Raw genomic sequence first — 25,642 nt, forward strand, 5'->3', positions numbered from 1 at the left:
GGCTCTTTCCACACTTTGGCTATTGTCGATAGTGCTGCTGTAAACATGGGGGTGCATGTGTCCCTTTGAAACAGCACACCTGTATCCCGTGGATAAATGCCTAGTGGTGCAATTCCCGGGTCGTAGGGTAGTTCTGCTTTTAGTTTTTTGAGGAACCTCCATGCTGTTTTCCAGAGTGGCTGCGCCAGCTTGCATTCCCGAGGGCAGCTATTGTTAATGCGGAATTTTTTCTGCTGTGTGTGTGTTTGCTTGTGCCACACCTCCTTGTTACACATAAGCTTGGGGATCGTATTTAAATACAGTTTTATTTCTTGGGCCACTTCACATATCACCGAAGACTAGAGGCCTTTACACACGGCGTGTACAGAGAGACTCCCTGAGTTACCATTCGGCTCAGGTGGGCGTGGGCTTTCTGTTACGTGCCTCGGTGGCTGCCGTTTTCAGAGGTGACATTCGGAGTAATCCACGAGCAGTACGTGAGAATGTTCCTTTTGCTGTCAGCCAGTATGGTTTTGTATATCCAGCTAAGCAGAAACACCACTTAGTGGCCACTACGTAGAACCTTAGAATGGAGCCCCCACAGGGCTTCATTCAGATTTGTTTCATTTTTGCAGCTTGCAGATACTTCGGCCACTCCCACTCCTCCATTCTTTCTTCTTCCCAGACTGGAGCTCTTTCTTCCCATCCCTTTTTTAAATAAAGGATCTTCTCTTTCAGAGTGATAGGAGAAGATTTTCTCTTCAGACAGTTAGCGAAGTAAGCTCTCTCTATCTGTCCTGCCCAGTACAGTAGCCGCTAGCCCACGTGTGACCGTTCACATTTAAGTTTTTATTACAGTGAATTAACATTTAAAATTCAGTTTCCCAGTTGCAGTAGCCACGTTTCAAGTGCTCAGTAGCCCTTCAGTAGAGAACTTCTCCTACCTTCACTGAGTTATAAGGTGAAATTGGCTCAGGAACGGGAAAATGCCATAGAGTCGTTAGGGTGGTGTTATTTGCGCTTGTGCTGGGGTTTCTGCCGAGGACATAGAGTAGGCAGGGTGCACATGGTCGCAGGCGTCAAAAACTCTCACTGTCCGTTTTGGAGAATGGCTGCTTGTGTATTTGAGGATCTCAGAATTCCTAACATTTGAGAATGAACAAAGGTTTGCTTTCTGGTACTGATAGAACTGTGTGGCTAAGTTCTGAAAATTCTTCAGTCAAGCCCTAATCAGAAGAATCGGGAGCTCAGTTGAGGTAAGACCCAGACAGGTGCGCGTCCCGTCATAGCTCATTAGAGTTTTAATTCAGGGACTTGGCTGCGGTGAGCAGGGCAAGGTCAGTGGGACACAGAGCTTGCTTGCTCTGGCACAGGATTAAGATTGTCAACCCCGAGGCAGTGCTATTTGTCCAAGTAGGCTGGGACGTTTGCAGACTGGGACTGAGAGCGTGCACTTTAACCAACCTGAAAGCTGCTGCGTGCCAGATCACCGCACTTGTGTGACAGATGAGTCAGCACAGACCTGACGAGAAGCCGGAGATCAGCGAAATCAGCGCAAGCCTGAAGGGCCGTCCTCTATGAAGTGGTCTGTCTTTAATTGTATTTTAGGAGTAACACTGCCGGTTTCCAGAAAGCATCTAAGACATCTTTCCATAAAAGCACAGATTTAATAATTTGAGGATAATAGGGAAAAACGAGGTCTGGAAATACCTGCCGAGAAAAGTACAGCGGTTTGTTTATACCCTGGTGAGCCCCTGTTCTGTGCCATGCATTATTCTAGATGCTAGGAGTCTAGTGGTGAATGGGACCGCGTCCCCACCTTCACTTAGATTGTATTCTGGAGGACAAGGACAGTGAACGGCAGCAACAAAGCGTTTACGTGCTGATCAGCGCTCCGTAGCATTGAGTGCTTCCTATGGGCAGGTGTTTCGAGAGTGTATTAGCTAACTTCAACTTCACAACGACTTTGAAGTGTTCTTACTAGCCCTCTTCTACATATGGGCGGCTTACTGAAGCTCACACAGTGACTCAGTGGCAGAGATGGATTCGTATCTAGCAGTTTAGCCCAAGAGCTCTTAACTGTGATAGACACCATCTCAAAAGTAAACGGAAGAAACGTGCATGACTGAAAACGTCTGCTGGGGGACGTGCAAGAAGGTGTGAGTAAATGTCACACTAAATAACCCCATTCCAAGTGGGGAGACTGTTGGAGCATCCGTTCTCCCCAAATCAACGAGTAATTTAAATTGCTAATGAAAATCCCAAGAGGGTCTTTTAAATTGGCAAGTTGATTTTAAAGTTACTCTGGAAGAGTAAGTGTGCCAAGAAAAGCTTGAAATAGGCTAATAACGACAGGCTTTTCCCTTCAAGACAGCAGAGCATGTTTTAATGCTGCAGTAATGAAAGCAGCCTATTTCTGGTGCAATAGACTAATAAGTCAATGGAACTAAAATATGTAGGGAACGCAGTGTATGAAAAGTGCCATTTCAGATGAGACGAGTCGTCTTCATGTTACGGTATCAGGACATTTGGCTATCCATTTGAAGAAAGCTTCGATATTTGATGGATCAACTGATGTAAATGTTAAAAAAAAAATTAGGAAAACCTAAGGAGGACATAAGAGGAACATATTTATGATACCCAGGTGAGGAAGCCCAGGCTTCCCCCACCAAAACAAAAAGCTTGGAAGATGAATGTCACACTGAGAAGTATAAGACCTAGAAGAGAGAGGGTGAACGTCTACAGTCGATAGGGCCCTTGCACGTTGATTAAAGGAAAGACCACCCAGTAGATAAAGTGTGGAGGATAAACAGATGATTTCCAGAAGAAGAGATTCACATATCTAGTTAGCAAGGAAACAAAAACACAACAGAATGACTATCAAATTGGCAAAAAAAAAAAAAAAAAAAGAAAAAGATGATGTCTCGTATCATTGATGGAGTTGCCATACAGATTGCTGACCTTGGCACAACCTTCTCAGAGAGCATTTTGGCAGTATCTCCTAAGGTGGACGACATGGGCATATCTTGTGACCCAGCAGTTCTATTTTTAGGAATCGCTTCTCCAGAAATCCTTGTCTAGATGTTTGAAGGATATATGTCCTTTTAGCATTATTTGTAATGTAAAATTAGGTGTAGTCTAAATATCAGTCAGTTGAAGGAGACAGTTCAACATATTGATGGTGTCCCACTTTGTACTTCCTGTCCACGGTTTGGAATTCTTTTTCATGGCGCGTATTCTGCTTTGTAACGTCAACAACAAAACCGGCAACAAGATGTAGAGGGAACAACAAGTGTAACCACTCCTCTCTTCTTTTTCTCTAGCTATACCAAACGGTTTTGGTACCAGTCCACTAACTCCTTCCGCTAGGATATCAGCACTAAACATCGTGGGGGATCTCTTACGGAAAGTAGGGGTAAGCATTCAATTATTTACCCCCGCGTATTTCAGCTGCCAAGGTGTTGAATTCTTAATTCGGAGGGAGGGAAGAAAAAAAGGGGACCTTCTTGTGCTGAAGGCCTTGATTAGGCAGAGAGACAGAAGCATCTGGTGATGAGCCGAGAGTGCTCCGGGGAACAGTGTTGGGGCTCGGGCCCGCTAGTGCTTCTGCAGACGGCCCTGTGCGCTGAGCTCTTGGCCCCCCCACCCCCACCCCCCGGGGGCGTTCTGTGTGTCCCCATGGCCGTTTCCCCATCGTGGCCCCTCCATCTTTTTCTACACTGATTGCTCTGTGGCCTGCTATGTGTTCTGTGCCACCCCTGAATCCTGTTCCTGCTGTAGTCTGCCCCCCTGACCACCCCCTCGGCTGTCTCTGCAGGACTCAGCACTGGCTCGCGACGGGCCTTCCTCGTCTTAGTCACGTCTGTGTTACTGCTCCTTGGCCACTTGAGCTTCTGTGCTGTCTCCTTGGCTCTAACCCGTATTCCAGAACAGTTGGGCTTTTGAAATATTAAACTCGTTTTACTGCTTATTCAGTTTTTTCCTTCTAGAATACCTACTCTCTGACCTTACAGTGGTGGGAGCCTCTTGGCCTTTTAGCCGTCTCTTGCTTTCATTTCTTGTGCTCATCCGTGATATCCCACAGATGGCTTACTCTGTCACTGCTGACTCGTGATCTTTTTGGCCATGGACGAGACCTGCCGTCTGGATCAGTCAAGCAGTTGGACCTCTCCTTCCCTGAACCTGGATCTCAGGAAGCAGTTACGTAGCTGTGTGGATTTATGCCACTGTGAAGTTAGCGTCTCCTGCTTTGGTTCCCTTTCCTGTTTCCCTCGGCGACTTCTACCTCTCTTCTCAGTGATCTGCCCCTGAAACTGCCCGCTATCCACGGCCCCTTCACATGCTTTTTTGTGAGAGATATTTTCTGAAAAAAGCAGAAATTGCATTATGCGTCACATAGCGAAGAAATGGGAGGCCACGGTACGGGGTCCCGTGTCTGCCTTTTCTGGCCGATACAGTGATTTTCTGACCATCAGAGTAATTCTAAATCTGCATTTTAGCCTAGCATAAAAAACAATAAAAATTATTTCATACAGTACATCATGTTCTCTCCTAACCATTTTTAAAATCCCATTTATTACAAGAATTATGGTATTTAGCTCCATAACTCAAATCATGTGCTTATTTTTTGGTGTCTTGACTTCTCAGCTTTAAGCAAAAAGAAGTTAACTCACATCCCCCCAGTTTTTTATTTTTTGGTCTCTTGGTTATTTTTATAACTTTAAATGACATGCTTAAACCTCTGTTTCTCAATTTATTACACTCTCAGCTCCTTGTTGTGTTTGTGAGTTCTCTGTCCCATCTTGCATTCTCCACTGGTTGGTTGTAAAAACTGAAAACTTGTAGCGTCTACAGTGTTCTGCCCCCCCCGCCCCGTGTGTACTGTCCATCGTAGAGCAGGAGCTGGGCTCTTGGGTCGTTTTGTTTGCGCCACTCAACCGTGTGTCAAGCATTTGGTTTTTTATGGTTTACTCAAAATATGCCCAGTTTTTTCCTATTTGTATCCTAGCTGGCCTGTAGGCCTTTTTCCTTTTCCTGGCGCTATCAATTACCACCTTCTTCTGGTGGGTGGAAGAAGCCAGGCCTTTCTTTGCCAGGTCTCGTGTCTCGCAGCTTCTCACGGTCCCTTCCCGCCTGCGCTTGGATAGGCTCGTGGCTTCTCTGCTGCGGTTCTCTGCCCTTCGCCCCTGGGTTGGCTCTGCGTGTTCCTGGACTTCCTGTCCGCAACTTTCTTTGTTCCTTGTTTGCTTTGCTTATTACGTTAAGTGATCTATTCAGAAATGGTGCCTGAATGGTGACCTTGGGAGTCCCTGTGTGGTTTATCCATTGAGTTGACAGCCTGCCTCCCAGACGTCACCAGAGCTTTTGGTCTGCGGTTATTTGCCAGCCCTGTGTGCTCTTAGGGATGTTTCATTTTCCACTTCTTTGTCCTCCTTTGTCCGCTGACTTGAACTGGAAGCTCCATCCCCACTCCTGCATCCTCTTCCACTGAGAAATCAAGGCCATCTGATTTCAACTTCTTCGTTTCCCCTCTTACCTTCTTTTGTTACTGTCCTCTCATCGCCTGTGTTTGTAGCCATTCTCCCTTTTTATCTCCGTGGTCAAAGTATCATGTTCTGCCCATGGCTGATTTTGTCCCTCTGTGCCTTGGATCCCAGGTCTTCCAGCCCTCTTGTCGGTGTCTCCTATATTTTTAGCGTTTTACTGTGTTTGAATATTTGTATGTAATCTTTACGGGTTACACATTATATGTTACGTACATACTTTGTGATATTTGTGTATTACGAATCCTACAGTGTTTAATCCAAGTAAAAGCATCCATTCTTTCCTTTTACCCTATATCTCTCTTTAACGGTCACCCTCTTTCTCCCTTCCCTTCACAGCAAGGCTTTTTGAAAGTGTGTCTTCATTTATTGTTAGCATTTTTTGCCGCGTTCATGCTCCCCAGACAGCCCAGTCTGGGCTCTGTCCCCTGCTCATTGATGATCTCAGCACTGCCAAACCCAATGGATGCTCTTTGCTCTGCCCTACTTCTTGAAACATTCAACACTGACTCTTTTATAAATGTCTTTTTTTTTTTTTTAAGTTTTATTTTAGAGAGCGAGAGTGCGAGCAGGTGAGAAGGAGAGAGAATGAATCTCAAGCAGGCTCCATGCTCTGCGGGAGCTTGACGTGGGGCTCGATCTCACTAGTGGGATCATGACCTGAGCCGAAATTAAGAGTCAGCTTAACTGGACACCCAGGCACTTCCCCCCTTTTCTCTTTCTTTGAGAGAGAGCGAGCATGTGCACGTGATGCCTTCTTTGCTTCTCTGATCCTGTGTCAGGTCTGCTTCCTGCCTTCCTGCCCGTTCTCTTTGTCATCTTGGTGGGTCTTCATATGCGCGTCCTTTCAGGGTTGAATTTACTCAGAGTTCTGTCCTTGAACTCCTGATCTCCTTCGCAGCCGTGACCTTGTCTGCTCCCTGGTGTGAATGTCTTCTAAATCTTCGTTTCTAGACCACTCTTTCCCCGAGTGTCAGACTGCAGGTCTGTACTACTGATCTCTCAGACACAGGTCGTGCTGTAGGACGGTGTTCACTCAGCAAGTATTTGAATGAATGAGTGTCTTGAATGTAGGAAATGAATGGCTCTCTGATAGTCCACAACCCAGAAAGGAACCTGGCATCTGTCTCTGTCTACTCGTGCCACGTTTTTCTTAGTGAAGGTCGGGATTATAGCTGTAATCCTTGGTAACACTGAGGGGAATAACTTGTTCTGAGCTCATGATGTCGGAGTCAGCATAAATATCCCCTCTTTCTGTTAGTGAGGTGATTGTGGCTTAAATGGCTACCATTATCCACTGAGAAAGTACAATTTTAGTCTTGAAATAGAAGTGTCTTAAAATGCAGATTTTTACGTACAGCTACTGTTTTGACAACCAGATCATTCCTCCTTCTTTCCGTAGGCTTTAGAATCCAAATTAGCGGCTTGCAGGAATTTTGCAAAGGACCAGGCATCACGAAAATCCTATCTTTCAGGGAATGTTAACTGTGGGCTGATGAACAGCGACAGCACAAAGTTCCCTCGATCAGGACACACGTCTTTCTTTGACAAAGGGTAAGTCTTGGACCTTTTAAACGATAGTTTGGAGCAGTGACGTTGCACGTTATTAAGTGAGCTTATTGAACTTCGGAAAGGTAAACTGTGTCCGGTAAACCTACCTGAGATGGTGTCACCCAGATCTCAGGGGACCTGAAATCTGTTGTCTTCAGGTCCCCATGGAGTCTGTTGCCCTGGGAGCTCTGAGGCTTCCGTCTCGGGAGGCAGACTCTTGCGAGGCAGCAGTGTTAGGCTCTGGGTATTCAAGGTGGCCGTGGTACCGTCCTTGTCGTCAGGGTGCTTCAAGGCTGGGAGATGTTCTCGGCCAGTTTGTGGTAAGGGTGGACGAGAGCACTGTGGTCGTGACCGTGCGGACTCTGCGTTTTAGAAAAATATGAACCCTCTGGATCAAATACAGTTCAGGAGGCACCGGTTCAGTATGATGAGAAGGTGGCTTGGGGGAGTTGAGAATTAAAAAAAAAAAAACTGGCGTAAGTTGGAAGCAGTGGTACGCCCTCAGTGCAGCAGGTTCCAGCTGGTACAGGTGTGTAGAGTAAACACCCTTACGCCTGTTCCTAGGCACGTAGGGTCCTGTTTTTCTGCGTCTGCCGCATGCTTTTGAGAGTCTGTGGGGCTGTACCTTAAATATTGCTCTGCTATATCGACTTAGGCTTTCGAGATCTTTCCATGTCCGCACATATTGTCGTACCTCAAGTGAAAGAGACCGACGCTGCACGGTTATCCTTTGGATGTGCCTTGATTTAGCTACAACCGGTTAGGACCATGGTCTGGGTAGGCTGACCACGTCACCTCAATGCAGCTGTTCCTGGAACAGCGGCTGAGGCACTGTGAGCCCTTGCTTGTTTTTTGAGTCGTAGAGGCTGTTCTTGTTCTATGAAAGCGATACAGATGCAAGTCTAGAGATTTTCAGCCTTTTTTTTTTTTTTTTTTTTAAGAGAGAACAAGAACTGGGGGAGGGGCAGAGAGAGAGAGAGAGAGAGTGAGAGGGAGAATCCCAAGCAGGCTCCATGTTCAGCACAGGGCCCAACGCTGGACTTGATCCCATGACCTTGGGATCATGACCTGAGCTGAAATCAAGAGTCAGATGCTCAACTAATTGAGCCGCCCAGGCGCCTCTAGAAATTTCAGTTTCTTAAAGGAGCTTTCCTCACTATGGCACATTTAGGGAGGACTGGATGTGGCACACAGTCCGCTCTGAACAGCGCCTTTTGTCTACCCTTGTGGAGTGTTTTGGGTTCTCTCTCTCCCTTACGGGAATTCTTCCTTCAAGTATACACATTTCAGTAAGGAGCACATTCTAGAATAGCAGTATATGAATCAGAGCTTCATTCTGACCGTTGGGATTCCTCAGGGAGCGTAAGTATAAAATTAATTTTCCTCAGGTTTAGGGGTTTCGGGCAATCTTGAGGAGTGCCTGTTTTCATACTGTAATGGCAAGCGGAATAAATAGATACTTTACAGGAAAGTTGCCATTCACAGGGGAAGTTTAGGGGTAGTTTTCCTGAGCGATGAAAACAGTACCTAATTATTTTTTCCAACTTGTGATTTTTGCAACTTGTAATTAACCTGCAATAGAGTAGTTATTAGTCTTTATCTGGCATCATACTTCTTGCCTCGGATGCCCTGTGACGTGAGAATAGGCGTGAACCAGAAATGGACTGGTTGGAGGGAGGCCTTTGTATGTAGAGGGTCCTTAGAACAGTCACGATGAGGGAGGGGTAACATGGTCAGTTCAGGGTCACTGCTCCTGGCTTCTTCCTGAGCGCTGATGCAGAGCCCCGGGGCAGGGATGCCCAGAGATGGTCCCAGTCTAAAGTAGTTGTGGAGGATTCGGAGTAACCTGGAACTAGGCGCGGGCTTTGGGCACCGTCGCGGAGCCCCTGTCCCCTGAGGAGCATCCTGGATGCACGTGTAGGCTTTATTTTCGGAACCGAACCTGGAGGCGTGCCTCCTGAGAGAAACAGTTACAGATGATATTTAGTTTTGGCTTAAATAGTACACATTTTTAATAGAACTATTTATGGTAAGAATTAAATGTGCTTATTGTGGGCCTGCCTTTTCCCGAGTGCTTAGTTTATATGGATTGTACATACACACCCGGATATTAACCTCTTTCTGGAATTAGGTTTGTCTAGTTGCCATATCCCCGAGGCTCACTCTGGTGCTTTTGCTGTGTTTGTCCTTCCTTGCCCCTTTGCTTGGATTCTGGCTTCCTTCTGGCCTGCCTGGCTCTAAAGTCTGCCTTTCTTCCTGCTGCCGCAGTGACTAGGTAAAATCTAACGATGCAGAAGGAAGCGGGGGAATATCCCACCTCCCAGTTCCACTTTTCAGTCTGGTGGGTTAAAAGAAAAAACACCATTTCTTACAGAAGCGTAGAAGTGTGTAGCTTGGACTTTTAGCAGCAGGAAAAACTTCATTTTAAAAAGCCTTTGGCTCTGGAACCTGCCTGTCCTGTGTCCCGCTCTGGAGGAGTGTGCCTGTGGCTCTGTCACTGAGCTTACCAGTGCCCTACGGTGAAGGAGGGGCTTCAGTAGAGGAGGTGCGTGCGCGTGTGCCCGCCCCGCCCCTCCCCGCCCCTCCCCTTCCCTCAGAATCCTGAGATGCAGTGAGGCCTGACCACATGGAACCACATGATACCGCCTTCTCCTCAGATAGTAGTGCATGTGATTTGAAAATATCCTGTAAGTTCTGGCGATCTGAGGGCTTTCCAGAAACAGGGTTTTATCTAGTCTGATCGCTTCTGCCGGTTTCTAGACTGTGGCTCGCTGGACCTCCTTCCCCGGCATGGCTCTGTGTCCTCCAGCCACCGGTGGCCCTTCGTGTTGAAACCTCACGTGTAGCACAGCCACCGGACTTTTCTCGAAAACGTTCTGTTTTCTTCATCCGCTTTCGCTTCATCTCTGTAGTAGCATGTACCCTGGTCTGTAAGCCGGGCTCGTGTCGTTTGGGCTGTGTGTAGGTGGGTGTAGACTAGACCACTTCGAGGACACGCTGTGAAGATCGTACTTGTATTACTGTGTAATGTTTTTTCCTTTTTTTTTTTTATTAGGCAAGAAAAAGTCATATTTCCCACGTTGTTCATGGGTAACTGAATTTGTTTGCTGTGCTCTTTTCCTTCTTTCGCAGTCATGGTGTATGGTGGAAGACGCATTAACAGAGTGGTGTTACTAACTGCATGGGGCTGACTCTGCTTTAACCAACTTAACAGCCCGCGAGTGGCCTGTCAGGTTCCCGTTGGGCCGACTGTCCCCCTTCGTACTGGCTCGGCCGCGCAAGACAAGACAGTTGGTGGTGGCGGTCCTGGGGCCGTTGTGGCCGGCAGGCCTGTGACCCCTATGACGTAGGGTCAGGGGCTGCGGTGATGACGCTGGAAGTCTGGGCGAGGGGGTGGAGTGTCCCTGTGAGGCCCGGGGATCACATCTCATTCGACTTCATGGGACTAGGGTTCTTCCTGCTGCCCGGAGCCCTCTGTTTTCTCAAGGCAGGCGCCAGTGCTGGTGGGGGCTCTCTCCTCCACACTCACTTGTGTATCCCCAGGTATGCTGGAATGTTCTAGACGGACTTGTGTGTGTACGATCTGTCCTGTCAGGAATGCACCTTTCAGTTCGCAGAGCTGCTGGGGCTCGTGTGAGCATCCGTTCATCTGGGAGCCTGCGCTCACACAGCACCTCCGGCCTTCTCTCGTCCTGTCCTTGCTGCTCGGAAGGATTCCGTCTCCGTGCTTTGTCTCTGTCACGAGAGATTTCTTGCCCTCCTGACTAGCTCTGTCCGCCTTCTCACTTCTTCTGTTGCCATTTTACAGCCGACCTTGGTATCTGCCCTTAGCTAGATTCTCCATTTTTCAGACTCTCGAACCAGACTATGGTGGTAAGACCATGACATTTCATAGCTTCTGGGACCTTTTTGGTGTAGGTGATTCCCAGATCTGGTTCTCCATCCCTGCCCGTTCCCTCTCCACTGGGACATGTCCCTTTGGCTCTTTTGCTGCTCCTGAAACCCGATGTGGGGGGCAGGGGGCGTTGCTTCTCTTGGAGCCTTTTCCCCACTGCACAGCTTTCTGTTCCCCAGAGGACCTCGGCAGACAGCCTCCTCCTCCCTTCCTCCTCCCCCTTCCTTTTTCCCTTTCTTTGGTTTGTTTGTTTCTCTTTCTCTCTCTCTCTCTTCCCCTTCCTTCCTTCCTTCCTTCCTTCCTTCCTTCCTTCCTTCCTTCCTTCCTTCCTTCCCTCCCTCCCTCCCTCCCTCCCTCCCTCCCTCCCTCCCTCCCTCCCTCCTTCTTCTTCTCCTCCCCGTCCCCCCGCCCCAGCCTTTTACTTCCCACACCTTGACTCAGGTGCCCAGAGAGGCCCTGGCAGATTGTTACTCTCTCTGTGCATCATCCTGCCTTCAAATCAAGAATTCGCATTTCTGCCCACACAGAGCCATCGCCCACCTACTTGTTTTCCTCTTATATTCTGGATTGCACTGCTGCTTTCCCCGTTAGAGCTGGGCGGCATCGGGAGCACCGGAGTTGTTGCCGAGGGCCGTCAGGTGCCCTCTGACCAGGCGCAGACAGGGAAGAGAGAATGTGGCCTGCGCCCCCATTGACAAGTTCACGGGGTGAGCCTAGGCTGGGCTTGGGCTTGCTTTGGTCTCTTTAGTAATAGAACGACAGGGATGAACTTGGCGTTTTTTAAGGTCTATCTAGCTTGAAAATGCAGGAACCCCAGCCCTAAACCTGTATGTGGGGCCATTCTCCTGGGGTTTTTGCACATCCCTGGGGGAACAGGTGCCAGCCGCTGCTTGGTGCCCATCGGGGCCTGTGCCGTGCTCTGGGACCGGAGTCTGGTGGTCACATGTTTAAAGCGGAGGCCTGCCTCGTTGTTGCTGAGCGTCTGGGACTAGGAAGTGGGTCCTGGGGCCCTGGGACTGGCTGCTTGAATGACAGCCGGGGCTTGTCCCGTGGAGGCCGCAGTGGCAGGCGGGGTGCGGCCCTGCCCTGAGGAGAGTGGCGGGCAGAATGGAGAGGGCGATCCGAAGTTTTCACAGGTGATGAAGCCGGGATGTCCGCCCTCCCCGAGCCCAGAAAGGAAAGGGGAGCTCCTGGGTGTGCTCGCTGGCGGAGGAAGTTGGGGTGGGGGGTCACGTCTCCCAGAGCCCCTCCTCTTGCTCTGGGTCTGAGTGTACCCCCGGCTTGATTCCAAAGGCAGCATCTCTGCTCTGAGCTTGGTTACTTCAGAGTTCAGATGTTAACTCTTTCTTCAGAGCGGTCAGGGTCATTTGTCGTCTCTGTGCATGCCCGTTCCTCCGAGCTGCTTCTTCAGTGTATGAAACGATGAACCTGTAGGGTGTGTGTGTCTGTTCTCGTTCCTTTGAAGAGAACCTCTCTCCTTGAGCCCGTGTTCAACTCCCCGGACCCCTGTGATGAGCAGGTGGTGGCAGGGAGGGCGGGGGACAGCGATGGCACGCGTGGCACGGTGCAGGCCCCGCGCTTGGCTGCACCTCTCAGATCGCTAGTGGGGCGGATTCCCCGGGAGTGTGTTCAGTATGGAAGGGCTGCGTGGCTTCCTGAGAGAGGTTCCAGCCCTGTGCTCCTTTGCTGGCTGCTTCCTGTGGCTGTGGGGCCGCTGGGCGGGGCTGGGGCGCTCTGCACCTTCTGGGCCTGGGTGCCGGGTGCTGGCTGCAGGCTCTGGGGGCTGGGCTGGGCTGGGCACGGCACTCAGGCCTCTGCAGAGAAGCCTCCCCTGTCTGGCTCTGCTTGGGAAACAGTTTAACAGTTACTTCTTCCTCCGTCTTGTTAAGATAGTCACGTGTAGTGTAGGAGATTGGGAAAACAAAGAAAAAGTATAAAGTATTAAACAAAATTTACCCGCTACCCAGATGGAGGAAAAGTAACTCGTTAAATTTTCTTTCCGTAACATATACGATTTTATATGCATATATGTGTAGCGTCCCCCTCCCTGCACATTCTAACACATTCTAGATGTAGCTGCCTAGAAATAACGTCCATTTATATAAGAGGTTGCAGTTTAGAATCTAGCACCTAACTACTTTTTTCCTTCACGTCGTTGAACACATACAGGTCGGTAACTGCTCATTCTACCTAGTGTTAATTACATTCTGAGTACTTCCCCGTGCTATTAAGGCTGTGGCATGTGTTTTTAATGGTCGTATAGAATTCATTGTTGAGTTGCACCATCATTTATTTAGCGACTTCCCCGTTGGCAGACACTCAGCCCAGCTCCGCAGGGGAGAGGTCAGGGCTGTGGCTGGCAGGATGGAGTTGCCGAGCGGGGAGCATGTAATCTCGCTCCGGCACCCCCGAGTTCTCAAGGCTCTGACCGGCTGGCGCCTTGCCGGCAGCCTCTCTCCCCGGGCCCCACGATCCTGCTGTGGGCCGGAAGGGGAGTGCCCGTAGAGGGCATGTGCATTTCTTGTCGGGTGTCGAGTGATTTTAAATGACAGTGTCTCTCTCTCCCCTTCCCTTCCCTCCCTTCCCTTCCCCTCTGTGCTCTGGTCACCCCCACAGGGCAGTAAACGGCTTTGACCCAGCGCCTCCTCCTCCTGGTCTGGGCTCCTCGCGCCCGTCGTCAGCACCGGGTATGCTGCCTCTCAGTGTGTGAGTGCCCGGCCTCCGGGTGGGGGCGCCTGCCCTCCTCCAACAGCCCAGGACACCCACGCCTCGTCCCTCGGTGCCTGGGCCCGGCCTGGGCCCCTGCGTCTGCCTCCCCACGGCTGGCAGAGGGCAGGCTGCATGCGGCGGTGGCTGCTGGGCCCTGCCTGGCCCCAGGACTCTGCGCGATATCAATACTGGCTATTTCCTCTTCTCGCCGTGGTGCCGTTGGTCTCACATGATTGCACTTTTGTGGGTCACAAGGTGGCACGTCCGTGTACTCCTTGGTCACTGGATGCAGAAGTACCCATCATCATCACGCCTGCCCCATAGCTCCCACCCAGCTGTACGGATAGGGTTTAGTTGTGTTTCAGACATTGCCGACCTTCTAGAAGGTCTCCCCCAGATCAGGTCAACACGTGCCCCTGCCCCTCCCCCCCCAGCTCCCGCCAGCTCCCGCCCACGCTTCTTCAGTGCTCACGATCGATCGCGTGTTCTCCAGCTCCACTCCCCACCGTGTGACCTGCTGCTGGTCGGGGGTCGGGAAGGTCACTGAATTAGGGAACATTTTCTGCACCTTCTGATTTTACTTTAGCGGTTATCATTCCATAGACTTGCCTCCCAGAGCAGCGAAATGCCCGTCTGGACCCCAGCTAGCGGGAGCCTCTGGGGCCGGGGCACCATCTGCTCCTCATCCGTGTGCCTCAGACTCGGGGTGAGGGGCGGGGGCAGCCTCCTTGCCAGCTCTCTGGTCCTTCAGTTAAGCGACATCTTTCAGGGCGTTTTGTTTTGTCCTCTGAGGGCCTGTCCACTTGTGTTAGGAAGCGTCGAGCGGCCCCATTCAGGGGGCTTCTGGTGGGCAGACTGGCCGTAAGTGGTTGCTCCCGATCATCTTGATTACTCTCATGCTGCATTTACTGTTTACATTTGTTTTATTGTACATAGGTTTGTAAACATTATCGCCTAAGATATTTGTATATAACTTGGGCTTTGTAGCTTTTATTTATTCAGAACTCACACGGCATGTTAATGACTTACGATGGTGTCCTACTCTGGGCAGCTGCATAGGATCATCATGTGGTTAAAAGAAAATACTTCCCCTCAAAAAAATCTTTTAATGTGGAAACAATAAATTTCACAGAAAAAACCAAAACAAAACGGATTGAGGTTGCTTTATTGGGTTTCTGCCAGCCTGGGAGAGAAGACCAGAGTTGCAAAGCCCGGTTCAGAAATGTCCCTTGGGTTCTGACTCGAGGTGTGCAGACAGATGGCAGCTGTGTGTGTGTGGGGGTGGGGGTGGGGGCGGTGCAAAGAAAAGCTGGGCGGTCTCCCGAGGAGGTGTCTGATGCAGGTGTTCTCATGCTGGTTCTTGGTGCCGGTCTCTGCTCATAGCTGTGATTTCCAGGAGTTTCCAGGAAGGCCTGGGGCTGCACATGGTGGTCTGGGAAGAGGGAGGAGGGAGGGACAGGGTGGTGGATCCAGGAGCCGGCCCTCTGGATGTGTTGCTTTTAGGACATGTGTCCGTGTTCTGGGGCTGGATGTCACTTGGCTCTGGGCTTCTCTCCTCATCCCTCAGGTTGATGTTGGCAAGTGAGAGAAGATGCCGGGTGTTTGGGAGCAAAGACACAAAGTGACTGGATTTGAGGGACGGGGAGACTGGGGCGGCTGTATGAATGTGTCAGGTTCTGAACCCTAATGCTTGTAATGATGAGTGAAAATAAACCAGATAGTCTGTAGTCTTAAAACTGTAAGTGAATGAAAAGTGAATCCAATTTGTAAGCAAATAAGAAACATGAATAAGTCTGATACCTTTGTAAAAATCTCTTCTGTTAGTACGGGGCAGAAATATCCTGTTAGTCGGTTCTGAGATTGTGTTGTAAGCGGACTCACCGAGAGACCCTCGGGGTGCTGGGTGTGCTGGGCCTGGGTGCGCTGGCCGAGCAGTTGCGGAGAGAACTGGTCTCTACTCCCAGCTTCTATCCCAACCATCTCTGCAAGGATTGGATCCGATCAGAGGTTTAAGGACCTAGCAGGTCTCTGTATTCATGCAGGAGCCTCAGATGGAAAACAGAAGTAGAGCTAATGCAGTTAAGGCACGGATGAGTCCCTGAGCCCTGAATCCTGGCCCCTGGCTCCCAGATGATTTCTCACTTCCCTTCCAGCTAGACGCCCCTGGGATGATCCCCTGCAGACTGTTGGTCAGTGATGACTGGGGGGTGGGGGGGGGGCGCTGGCTGCAGGAAACCCATGTGTCTGTCATTTACCAGATGTTACCACCTCTGGGTCCAGGAGAGCATGGGCCAGGTCCGTGAAAGGGCCGTGTAAGCTGCAGGCTTCAGGAGGAGACCCTCACGTATTTTTGGGTGTTTTTGTAGCTGCAGCGGCCCCTGGCACAGGAGCCCCTGAGGAAGCCGGCTGACTTCTTGGTCTTATCCTCCGCCTTCCGTTTGGATCATTTGGCTGAAGAGGCTACTTTGTACTTGCTCAGATAGTGTGTTATGTCACCAGGCATGAAAGTTACCACGGACTTTTTTTTTTTTTTTTTTTCAACGTTTATTTTTGGGACAGAGAGAGACAGAGCATGAACGAGGGAGGGGCAGAGAGAGAGGGAGACACAGAATCGGAAACAGGCTCCAGGCTCTGAGCCATCAGCCCAGAGCCCGACGCGGGGCTCGAACTCACGGACCGCGAGATCGTGACCTGGCTGAAGTTGGACGCTTAACCGACTGTGCCACCCAGGCGCCCCTACGGACTTTTTAAAAAATATTTATTCTTGAGAGAGTGTGTGAGCAGGGGAGGAGCAGAGAGAGAGGGAGACACAGAATCCGAAGCAGGCTCCAGGCTCTGAGCTGTCCGCACAGAGCCCGACGCGGGGCTCGAACCCACGTACCCGTGAGATCGTGACCTGAGCTGAAGTCGGACTCTTAACCGACTGAGCCCCCCAGGCGCCCCCACCCTGGACCGTTTGCCCAGCCAGCCGTCAGCCGCCCGTCTCAGTGTGCTCTCTCGCCAGGACTCCTGATGCCCTGCTTAGCCCGGCTCTCAAGAACCCTTGAGGAGCGAGCCCTCCCCGCGCTGGTCCCCCCAGGTAGTGACACGCAGCTTCGCCGCCCGTCCCCGCCCCTTGCCCCCCAGACGCCTTCCTACAGGCGAGCAGGGGCCAGTGTTCTGCTTCCTTCCAGCCCGGAATAGCCAGAAAGTGCACCCCATCAACTGAGTTAAGAGCAGAAGCCCGAGGTGTAATGCCGAGCTCAGGAGAGGACGGGGGAACAGATACAGGTGGCCTGAGAGCAGGAAGAGCTGGCTCAGCCCAGCTTTCAGATGGGAGGGGGGTGCAGCGTTTCCGTTTCGGGCCTGAGCTCGCACAGCAAGGTCACAGAAAAGCCGGGCCTGGAAAGCAGCTTGGGTCTTCTCTGCTGTGTGCTCCACTTTTCCAGGCTCGGGGCCTCGCTGGCTGGCCTCGACTCTGTTTCACGTCTCAGGAGATGAGCTGGTTTTGGCTGCTTGGAAACGACGAGCCGTGGGGGCTCACACAAGCTTGGTCTCCCAGGCCTGTGCCGGTCGGGTACCGACTCTGCTTCTCCCAGCCGGCCCTTCCGAGGGCCAACGTGGACGCTGGCACCTCTGGGAAAGGGGAGGTGTCCGGGGGCGGAGAGCCGTCCTGCCTGGCTGCCGGCTGCCGGTGGGAACGAGGCCAGCCCGGGGATGGGTCCCAGCAGTGAGGTTAGAGGACGCTAAGATGAGCCTTTTCATCATTCCAGCTTTACTTCATCGACTGTGTTCCTGTCTATATTTGCCCCAAAGTTTGAAGCAAATTGAGAACATTAGCTGGACCTTAAAAACGGAGGCTTGTTACTTGAGTCTTTCCTAAAATTGGGGGCCGGGTGAGGAGGCGTGTTTGTGAGTCACTTCCCTGTGACTTCACGCGTCTCACCTGACAACTGGTCCCATGGCAGTTAAAAACATGATACACGGGGGAATGCGGTAGCCCTTTTGTAAGGATTAACGTGGCGGACTTCCTTTATCAGCTAGCGCGAGTCAAGAGGCAAATTTGAAACGAGAACACAGCTTGCAGGTGCTGGGGCCGGGCGACCACGTGGGGTTGGCCATTCAGAGTCACGCTTGCCCCCACAGGTCTTCTGCTAGGGTTTCCTGTCCGCTCTGAAGCCTCCCCGAGGGAAACGAGGCACGCTGAACCTAGATCTGTCCGTCTGTGGGGTGTTTTCTAATACCCCCGTCACGATCCGTCACGATCCGTCGGTGGGAGGCGAGGGAGGAGGGCACTCGGCCGGCAGGCCTGGGCAGTAGGTTCTCTGGCACGCGCTTGGATTCACGGTCAGGAGAGTGAGGTCTGAAGGAGCTCAGAGCCCCGTTGCTCCCTGTAGGTAGTCGGTGGAGTTAAGAAACACGTTTTTTTTTTGTCTCCAAAGATAGTGATTGCTTTAGCCAGGGAGGAAAAAAAATCAAGTTCCGTTGTCACCTAGGATTTAGGAGAATAGGTACACTTTTGCATTACTGGTGTCACTGAGTTACTCTCTGTAAGTTTTTGATCAGTGTAGCAGTGTGATCTGCTAGGAAAACTCTTCTTTCTCCTTTTGGGAAAATCGCCCATAGCAGTAAGGACGAATAAAACAGTCTCAGCGGCATTAACATGAATGTCTGATGGCCGGGGATGGTCACGAGGACTCCGTAGCGGAACAGAATACCACGGGGCCGTTGAGATGTGGGCGTGCGGACGTGCTAACACACGGGGATGGGAGTAGCCACTGGGAAATGGACACGGATGAGCGTGTTGTCTGCAGCTTTATTTAAAAAAAAAAAAAAAAAAAAAAAAAGAAAAGAAAAAGATGCAAATAGTTTGTGTGTTCTACAGTTTCCTGTGAAGTTGCCCAAATTCATTTTTCAAAATGGAAGTGATGAAACATTTTCTTTCCTGGTCCAAGTTGGCCCGGAGACCTCTGTGCTGAGAATTTGGGCCGGGAGCACAAAGCAGGGGCTCCCTGACCTCTGCCGGCCGACTGGCCGTCCCTGTTGGGCAAGTTAAAAATACACATACCCCTCAGGCTCCCCAGAATCTCCTAGAATCTCAAACCCAGCACCTGTAAGATACACCTTTATTTTGTGACCCATTAAGAAAACTGCGCCAGGGGCGCCTGGGTGGCGCAGTCGGTTGAGCGTCCGACTTCAGCCAGGTCACGATCTCGCGGTCCGTGAGTTCGAGCCCCGCGTCAGGCTCCGGGCTGATGGCTCAGAGCCTGGAGCCTGTTTCCGATTCTGTGTCTCCCTCTCTCTCTGCCCCTCCCCCATTCATGCTCTGTCTCTCTCTGTCCCAAAAATAAATAAAACGTTGAAAAAAAAAATTTAAAAAAAAAAAAAAAAAAAAAAAAAGTGCGCCAAGGGAAATGCTCGTTTAGACTTTTTATATTTATTGAAAGAGCTCTTTCTGACCACGTTAGGCACGTTTCCGTATCACGGTTCGTAAATAAAAAGTAAAACAGGAGAGGTTTTCTTGAAATTTTGCACTGTGGTTCCGGCGCTCTGAACTGTCACCGCCCAGAGTTCTGTTGTGTTTCCCCAAACAGCGTCATCCTCTGGGCCATGGTGGGCGTTGGTGACGTTCAGCACTACTGAAGAGCTTTATTTTGCTCTTGGCTCCAGAAGTTTCTTCTAAGTTGCTGATACTTACTCTGCAAGGTCTGATGTCGGGCTTTCCCGACCTGACCAGGAGGAGCCTGGCGATGACAAGGTCACAGTTGCCCCTTGTTGATGGCGATTGTGGGAGATGATGCCCATATGTGAGAACATGGGCATCTCAGAATCTGTGCAGCACAGCACTTCGAGGGAGGTCTCTGTCAGAGCCAGTGTTTCACGGTCTTGATTGTGTCACATGACGTCATTAAATAAGGTTTCATGACATCCGGGCAGCAGGGAGGGAGCCATTAGGCTACTCAGAAAACAAACAGACCTCGCTGACTTACTCAGATGCGAATTTCTGGTTCCGCATCCTTGTTAGAGAGTTTCGCGTTTGATTTCTGGCAAGAATTGCATGAGACCCTTCATGCGATTTGCTAGATTCCCCAATGGCAGCCGGGCGTGCAGGGTCCTCGGCTGGTCCTCCCAGCTGGCACGGGACACGGCGTTTTAGCCAACGCTTGGGATGTGGGAAAGCTGTCGGTGCAGACCTATCCCTCCCAGAGTGACTGGAAGCCTCTGCGGATTGGGACTTGGCTTTGGTCTCAGCTGCAGGCTTCACACCCTGTCCTGGAACCAGGGGAGAGAAGCCACCGTATCACTTTCTAAACTTTCCAGCCCACGGCCTGTTCCACTATGGGTTCTTTCTTTTTTTTTCTTCTTTTTTTGAGGTGGTCAAGTTCCACCTGACAGGGTGTGGTGTTTCCTGGAGTGTGACAACTGTGGGCACTTTTCTTCCCCAGCCTTGACAACAGCCACCTCTGTGTCCCGACCACACTGGCTTCAGGAGGAAGGGGCAACAGGTCGGTCAGACCCAGAGCCATAGGGAGGGCCAGCTGGGAGCAAGTTTGGTGCTCTGGCCCATACTTCATCGATGTTGGGGTTTCCAGGGATGGGGAAGATCGGTGGCAGTACGGAAATGTGACAGGGCTGGTCTCTTTGATGGCGGGGTTTCAGAAGTATACTCTCGGGGCTCCTGGGCGGCTCAGTCGGTTACGCGTCCGATTTCAGCTCCGGTCATGATCTCACGGTCTGTGAGTTCGATCCCCATGTCCGGCTCTGTGCTGACAGCTCAGGGCATGGAACCAGCTTCGGATTCTGTGTCTCCCTCTCTCTCTCTCTGCCGCTCCCCTGCTCATGCTCTGTCTTTCTCTGTCTCAAAAATAAAATAAAAACATTAAAAAAAAAAAGTATACTCTCAAGCCAGCCAGGCTAGGGACAGGTCTGTTATCCCCGCTAAAGCAAATTAAAATAATCTCTGGGCCGTCTGCATTAAAAAAGGAAGCGCCTGCGGTGTTCTGCATGACAGCTCGCAGATAAAACCCCAGCAGAGCCCGACTGCGTCTAAACCTCGTCTCGGCAAAGGACAGGGCTTCCGCGGTCCGGCCTGAAATCTTCCGCACGATGTGCCGGGCCCCTGCTGGGTGGCAGCTGGCTGGCTTGAGTCTCTGACCCGCTCGGAGCCCCGCTCCCGCACGCCCTCTTCCTTGGGCTGCCTCTCCTTGGACTACAAAGCGGTGGCTTGTTAGGAGAGGTTCCTTCTGGCGAACATCTTTGTGGAATCTGGAATGGGACCGGTCCACGCAGGTGATGTGTCCCCTGATTGTGCTGGCGCGGGACGGCCGAGCGGTGTGGGAAACACCGTTACCGCTGTCGACGTAACACCAGTCAAGCCGGCCACCAGGCAAGGGTTCCTGCTTTTTGCGAAAAGCTCCAAGTCCACAGACGCCTGGTGGGATGTTGAACGTGAGGGTGAGGACACGCGTGAAACATGGTACTGCACTCCTCCTCTTGTGTGGTAGTGACACAGGACAGAGGGAGCGCTTTTGCCTTTTTTTTTTTTTTATTACATCCCCACCACAGCCAGGCAGCCTGGCCAACCAGAACCGGCCTGACCAGAGACTGTCACGGAATAGAAAAAAAAAAAATCCACATTCTCTGGGGGGTTGTGTGTTCCCTCGTGTTTCATTTCAGCCTCTCCTCATTGGCCCACACTAGGGAGGCTGCCCTTGGATCTCACCCCTGAATCCTCCCCAAAGCATTTTAAGAAAAATTTTTTTAACGTTTATTTTTGAGAGAGAGAGAGAGCGCGTGAGCAGGGGAGCAGCAGAGAGGGGAGGCACAGAATCCGAATCAGGCTCCAGGCTCTGAGCTGTCAGAACAGAGCCCACGCGGGGCTCAAACCTGCAAACTGCAAGATCACGACCTGAGCTGAAGTTGGACGCTTAACCGACTTGAGCTACCCAGGTGCCCCCCCCCCCCTTTTTTGTTTTTTTATTTTTTTAAAATTTTTTTTTTTTTTTCAACGTTTTTTACTTTATTTTTGGGACAGAGAGAGACAGAGCATGAACAGGGGAGGGGCAGAGAGAGAGGGAGACACAGAATCAGAAGCAGGCTCCAGGCTCCGAGCCATCAGCCCAGAGCCCGATGCGGGGCTCGAACTCACGGACCGCGAGATCGTGACCTGGCTGAAGTCGGACGCTTAACCGACTGCGCCACCCAGGCGCCCCTTTTGTTTTTTTATTTTTGAGAGCGTGAGCAGGATTTGGGGAGGGCAGAGCGAGCAGGAGATGCAGAATCTAAAGCGGGCTCCGAGCTGTCAACACAGAGCCGGAAGTGGGGCTTGAACCCACAAGCTGGGAGATCGTGACCCGAGCCGAAGTTGGACACTTCACCGAGCCACCCGGGCGCCTCTACCCAAAGCACGTGCGGACGTCCTGCCCGAAGCCATAGTCTGAAACCGCTTGAAACATGGAATCCGGTAATGAGCACTGGTTGGTGCCCGAAACCCTCCTGAAGGCTTCATCTCGCAGCCCTGAAGTGCCCCCTTTTCCACTAACCGTTGGGTCTCCAGCCCCAGCGGCCCTTTCCCCCCGCCACGTGTCCACACGCTGGGGCCACCGTGTGAGCCGGACTCCTAGCCAAGCCTGCCCAGAGAGCCAGTCCGTCACCCCTCAGCTTCTGGGAGCACAGCGCCCTCGGAAACGGCGGGCCTGGCCGGCCGCGTTTGGAGTCTGGAGTTCACAGCCTCCAGTCAGAGCCCAGGTGGGACGTTGAGAACAGAAGATGAAAACAGATGCCACGTTTACACGATTATTGTCGTTTATTGAGGTCTGTTTATTCTCAACGGGTGCTTTTTCCTCCAAGTAAACAGAGCAGGCGTAAATATCTATAATGAATAAATTTATTGTCTTACAAAAATCATTGTCTAGAAATATGGGAATACAAGAAAAAAGATTCTTTGCAGTCAGGTGTCTGGTGGTCAACAGCCAGTACAATTCGTAAAGGGGGGGGAACCAAAGGTTCCAAACCCACATGACAAATTCTTCCTAACAGATGTTAAAGCTTTTAACCCAAAAGGTTGGTGTTTTCAAGCACGTTGCAGAGGATCAAGGATTTATAATTAACACTGATTCATTGTCACTGAATGTTTATAATACCACTTTGACTAGAGAGGTACATGATATGAAGCAAAGTCAGAACTTATACAGTAAGTTGTTACAGAGGCAAATAATGTATTTAACGTTGTCTTAGTACTGTAGTGTCTAAGGCACTTTCTGTAATGTCAGTTTGCTTAACTATCAACCAAAAACAGAATGCTAAATGTTCACTGTAACACTGTCCGGGGGGAAGGGAGGAGGAGAAATGAAAAAAGATTCGCGTCCACGGGCATGTCAACATTCAGGCAGATGGCATCGGTTCCCGAGGTTCGGTAAAACCTCCTCGACAAACTTGGAGTGAGTCTGGGACACAAAACTACTGTTTCCATTTTGGGCTCAAAGCAGCGGCTGAATTTGCAAAGGTCGGCATGCGCGCCTGGCTGGGAGGGTGGGGGCGGGGGGGGGGGGGGTGCTTTGCGCCACCCTCTGCCCGGGGCTATACCTGCGCCTGGACCAGGACTAGTGAGTGCACGGGCAGGGCCTGGGGGGCTCAGGGTCCGCGTGGGACCGCCACCCGCAGCCGCACAGACCGGCCCTGGCCGGGGACCGATCACAGGGAGAGATGTGGCGACATCGCCAACTCATGGTGACCCCGAAAGGATGCCGCTTCCCCCCCAACGCGACCCACCCTCCTGGTCTTTCCGAAGCCCCCTTCACAGTTTGCTCACTGAAATAGTGTCGATTGTTATTGGGAGGAAATACAAGGAGATACGAGTGCAGCTTACGTTCCACAATGTTCTAAGAGACTGGATGTGGCTGAGGAGTCAGGGGCCACATGAACACAGAACTAAATTACCTGTCTGTCGACAGAGAGCATGCAGAGCGACTGGGCAGCCCCGGGGGGGGGGGGGGGGGGGAGGAAGGGAAGGGCTGCCCCCCCCGCCCCCCCCAATAACCCAGCGACTGGCAACGAGGGTCTGGAGTTTGTCTGGAAAACGATTTCTCTTCTTAACATGGATTATAAAATGGTCTCTTGGTGGATATATGGAAAATAGATGCAAGGATGAGACAGTCTGTTTAATAGGTGTAGGTCTTGTGTACGTATATATATAAAAAGGGGAGCAACTGTACTTAAATCTGAAGCAGGATACAGTATGTGGAGGCCGGAAAGCCTTAAGACACAGTTGATCTTTCAGGAAGGAATCCCAGAGCTCGCCAGTTTCCTCAACGTGTGGGAGGCCCCGAGGCAGGCTGGCGCCGGCCGAGTTCCCACTGTCCCTCTGTACTGCCTCCGCTGGCTTCCTGGGGCTCTACTCGGACTGGGGCGGCTGCGTCTCGTTGACGTCGCTGGTCTTACTCTCCGTGTCGTCGTCCGACAGCTCCAGCGAGGCCCCTTCGATGTGCAGCTGACGCCGGCCAGACCGGCTGGAGGAGAAGCTGATGGGGCCGCCCCGCCTGGAGAGGACACAGAGCAGACGACGGGGCCGTGCGGTTGTTCCGCCATCTCCGGACTCGAACCGGGCGCCCTTCCTCAGGACGCCGCGTGGGGTGGGCGGGCGGGGTCGGGAAAGGCTCTGCGGCCGCCTCTCCTGCGCCCCCGCCAGCACAGGGTGCACCCAGCGGGAGGGCCCCGGTCCGGGACGCCCGAGCCAGCTGTTGTGACAGAGACGGGAAGGAAGACGGACAGAGGCAAGGTCCTACCTGCTGACCAAGCAGCAGCATTTCTACAGCGGCCAGACAGTCCGTGTTTTAATTAGGCTTTGGGGGCCAGGAAGGTCTCTGGTGCACGTTCTTGTTTTGGCTTTTTTTAGAACCCTTTGTATGTAAAAACGTTCTTAGCTTGCTGTGCACAAAGCAGCGCACGGCCTGTTTGCTGACGCCCGTGCTGGCACGTTCTGAGGGAGAGAGTTAGGCTCTGGGGCAGGTCAGAGTCCGTGTGGGGAGGAGGGCGATGGCACTGGGGCCCCCTTGCTGCGGATGCCCGGACAAGGACGGGCACCTGGCCTGGCCCTCCAGCTTCGTGCTGGGGATTTGTGTCGTCCACTAATCAGGGGCGGAGGACCGCTGAAGGTCGGGCATCCCGAGGGGGTGAATGCCAAGTGATTCGGGAGCGAGAACGAGCAGCCGCACGTGAACCTAAGGGGGCCTCCGGCCCAGGCGCTAGGCCCACAGACGCGGCTGCTGGCCAAGCTCCCGCCACGGACTCTCCGACACCCAGCGCCTGTCCCGGAAGCCCCTGGGGTCGCTCACCTCAGCCGGTTCTTCAGAGTGCTGACCTCGCGGCTCAGGCCCTCGTTGGCCTCCGTGGCATCGTCCAGTTCCCGCTGGAGTTTACGCCGGGACGCGTTGGCACGCGTGGCTTCCTCTTCTGCTTCCTCCAGCTGCCGTTTCAGCTGCTTCATCCTGGCGTTGGCCTTCTCCATCTTGGGGAGGTCACGGGACCAAGTCGGACCACACCGGGGAGATCAGAGTCAGCACGGCCACATCCTGAGCATTTAGCACAGCTCACCACCCCGAGAGCCATGTGAGCGCACACATGTACGTCCGTGTACACACACACACACACACACGGGGGATGGGCTGAGCCTCTTGGTCAGCCTGCCGCTCTCAGCAAAGCCAGTGTCTACCAAGCAAACCATATACTAAAGGAGACTTAAAACGTGTAAGATCCTACCCCCCCCCCCCCGCCCTTGAGTTTTCCGCAGAAACGACACAGTTTAGGGTCTTCACGGGAGTGCCCCGTGGGATCACGAGGAGGAATCCCTCTTCCTGCACAGTACGAGAGCGAACGATGTGGACGGTCTCCAGCCCTAGCAGGTGGCAGTTTCTACGGTCCGTTCAATGCGGGTGTCTTGGAGGGTATGTTTGGATTCAAGTGCAGAGCCGTCCGGAGAGCGGACACT

The 25,642-nt window shown here is 51.9% G+C and overlaps 2 protein-coding genes across 9 annotated transcripts in view; one reads left to right on the forward strand and one right to left on the reverse strand.

The window, feature by feature from the left end:
- NDEL1 (nudE neurodevelopment protein 1 like 1) overlaps positions 1-25,642 on the forward strand; it is a 100,974-nt gene that overhangs the window by 42,036 nt on the left and 33,296 nt on the right. For 4 of the 5 annotated variants that reach the window (XM_086685985.1, XM_086685984.1, XM_086685983.1 and 1 more), the window contains 2 exons: positions 3,303-3,394; positions 6,925-7,076. In XM_086685985.1, coding sequence (XP_086542111.1) covers positions 3,303-3,394; positions 6,925-7,076 — 244 coding nt within the window. Of the gene's footprint in view, positions 1-3,302; positions 3,395-6,924; positions 7,077-13,584; positions 14,827-25,642 lie in introns of those variants that run through there. The other variant, XM_086685986.1, reaches the window with a different exon arrangement.
- The window catches only part of MYH10 (myosin heavy chain 10), a 132,313-nt gene continuing 129,114 nt past the window's right edge, over positions 22,444-25,642 (reverse strand). For all 4 annotated transcript variants that reach the window (XM_086685981.1, XM_086685978.1, XM_086685979.1 and 1 more), the window contains 2 exons: positions 24,990-25,162; positions 22,444-24,194 (listed from right to left, as the gene is read on the reverse strand). In XM_086685981.1, the coding sequence (XP_086542107.1) occupies positions 24,050-24,194; positions 24,990-25,162 (318 nt within the window). In that variant the 3' untranslated portion in view covers positions 22,444-24,049. The remainder of the gene's footprint in view (positions 24,195-24,989; positions 25,163-25,642) is intronic.

The sequence above is a fragment of the Puma concolor genome, chromosome E1 (genome assembly GCF_028749965.1).
Source record: "Puma concolor isolate L17-30 chromosome E1, mPumCon1.1.hap2, whole genome shotgun sequence".
In the NCBI taxonomy this organism is placed as follows: domain Eukaryota; kingdom Metazoa; phylum Chordata; class Mammalia; order Carnivora; family Felidae; genus Puma; species Puma concolor.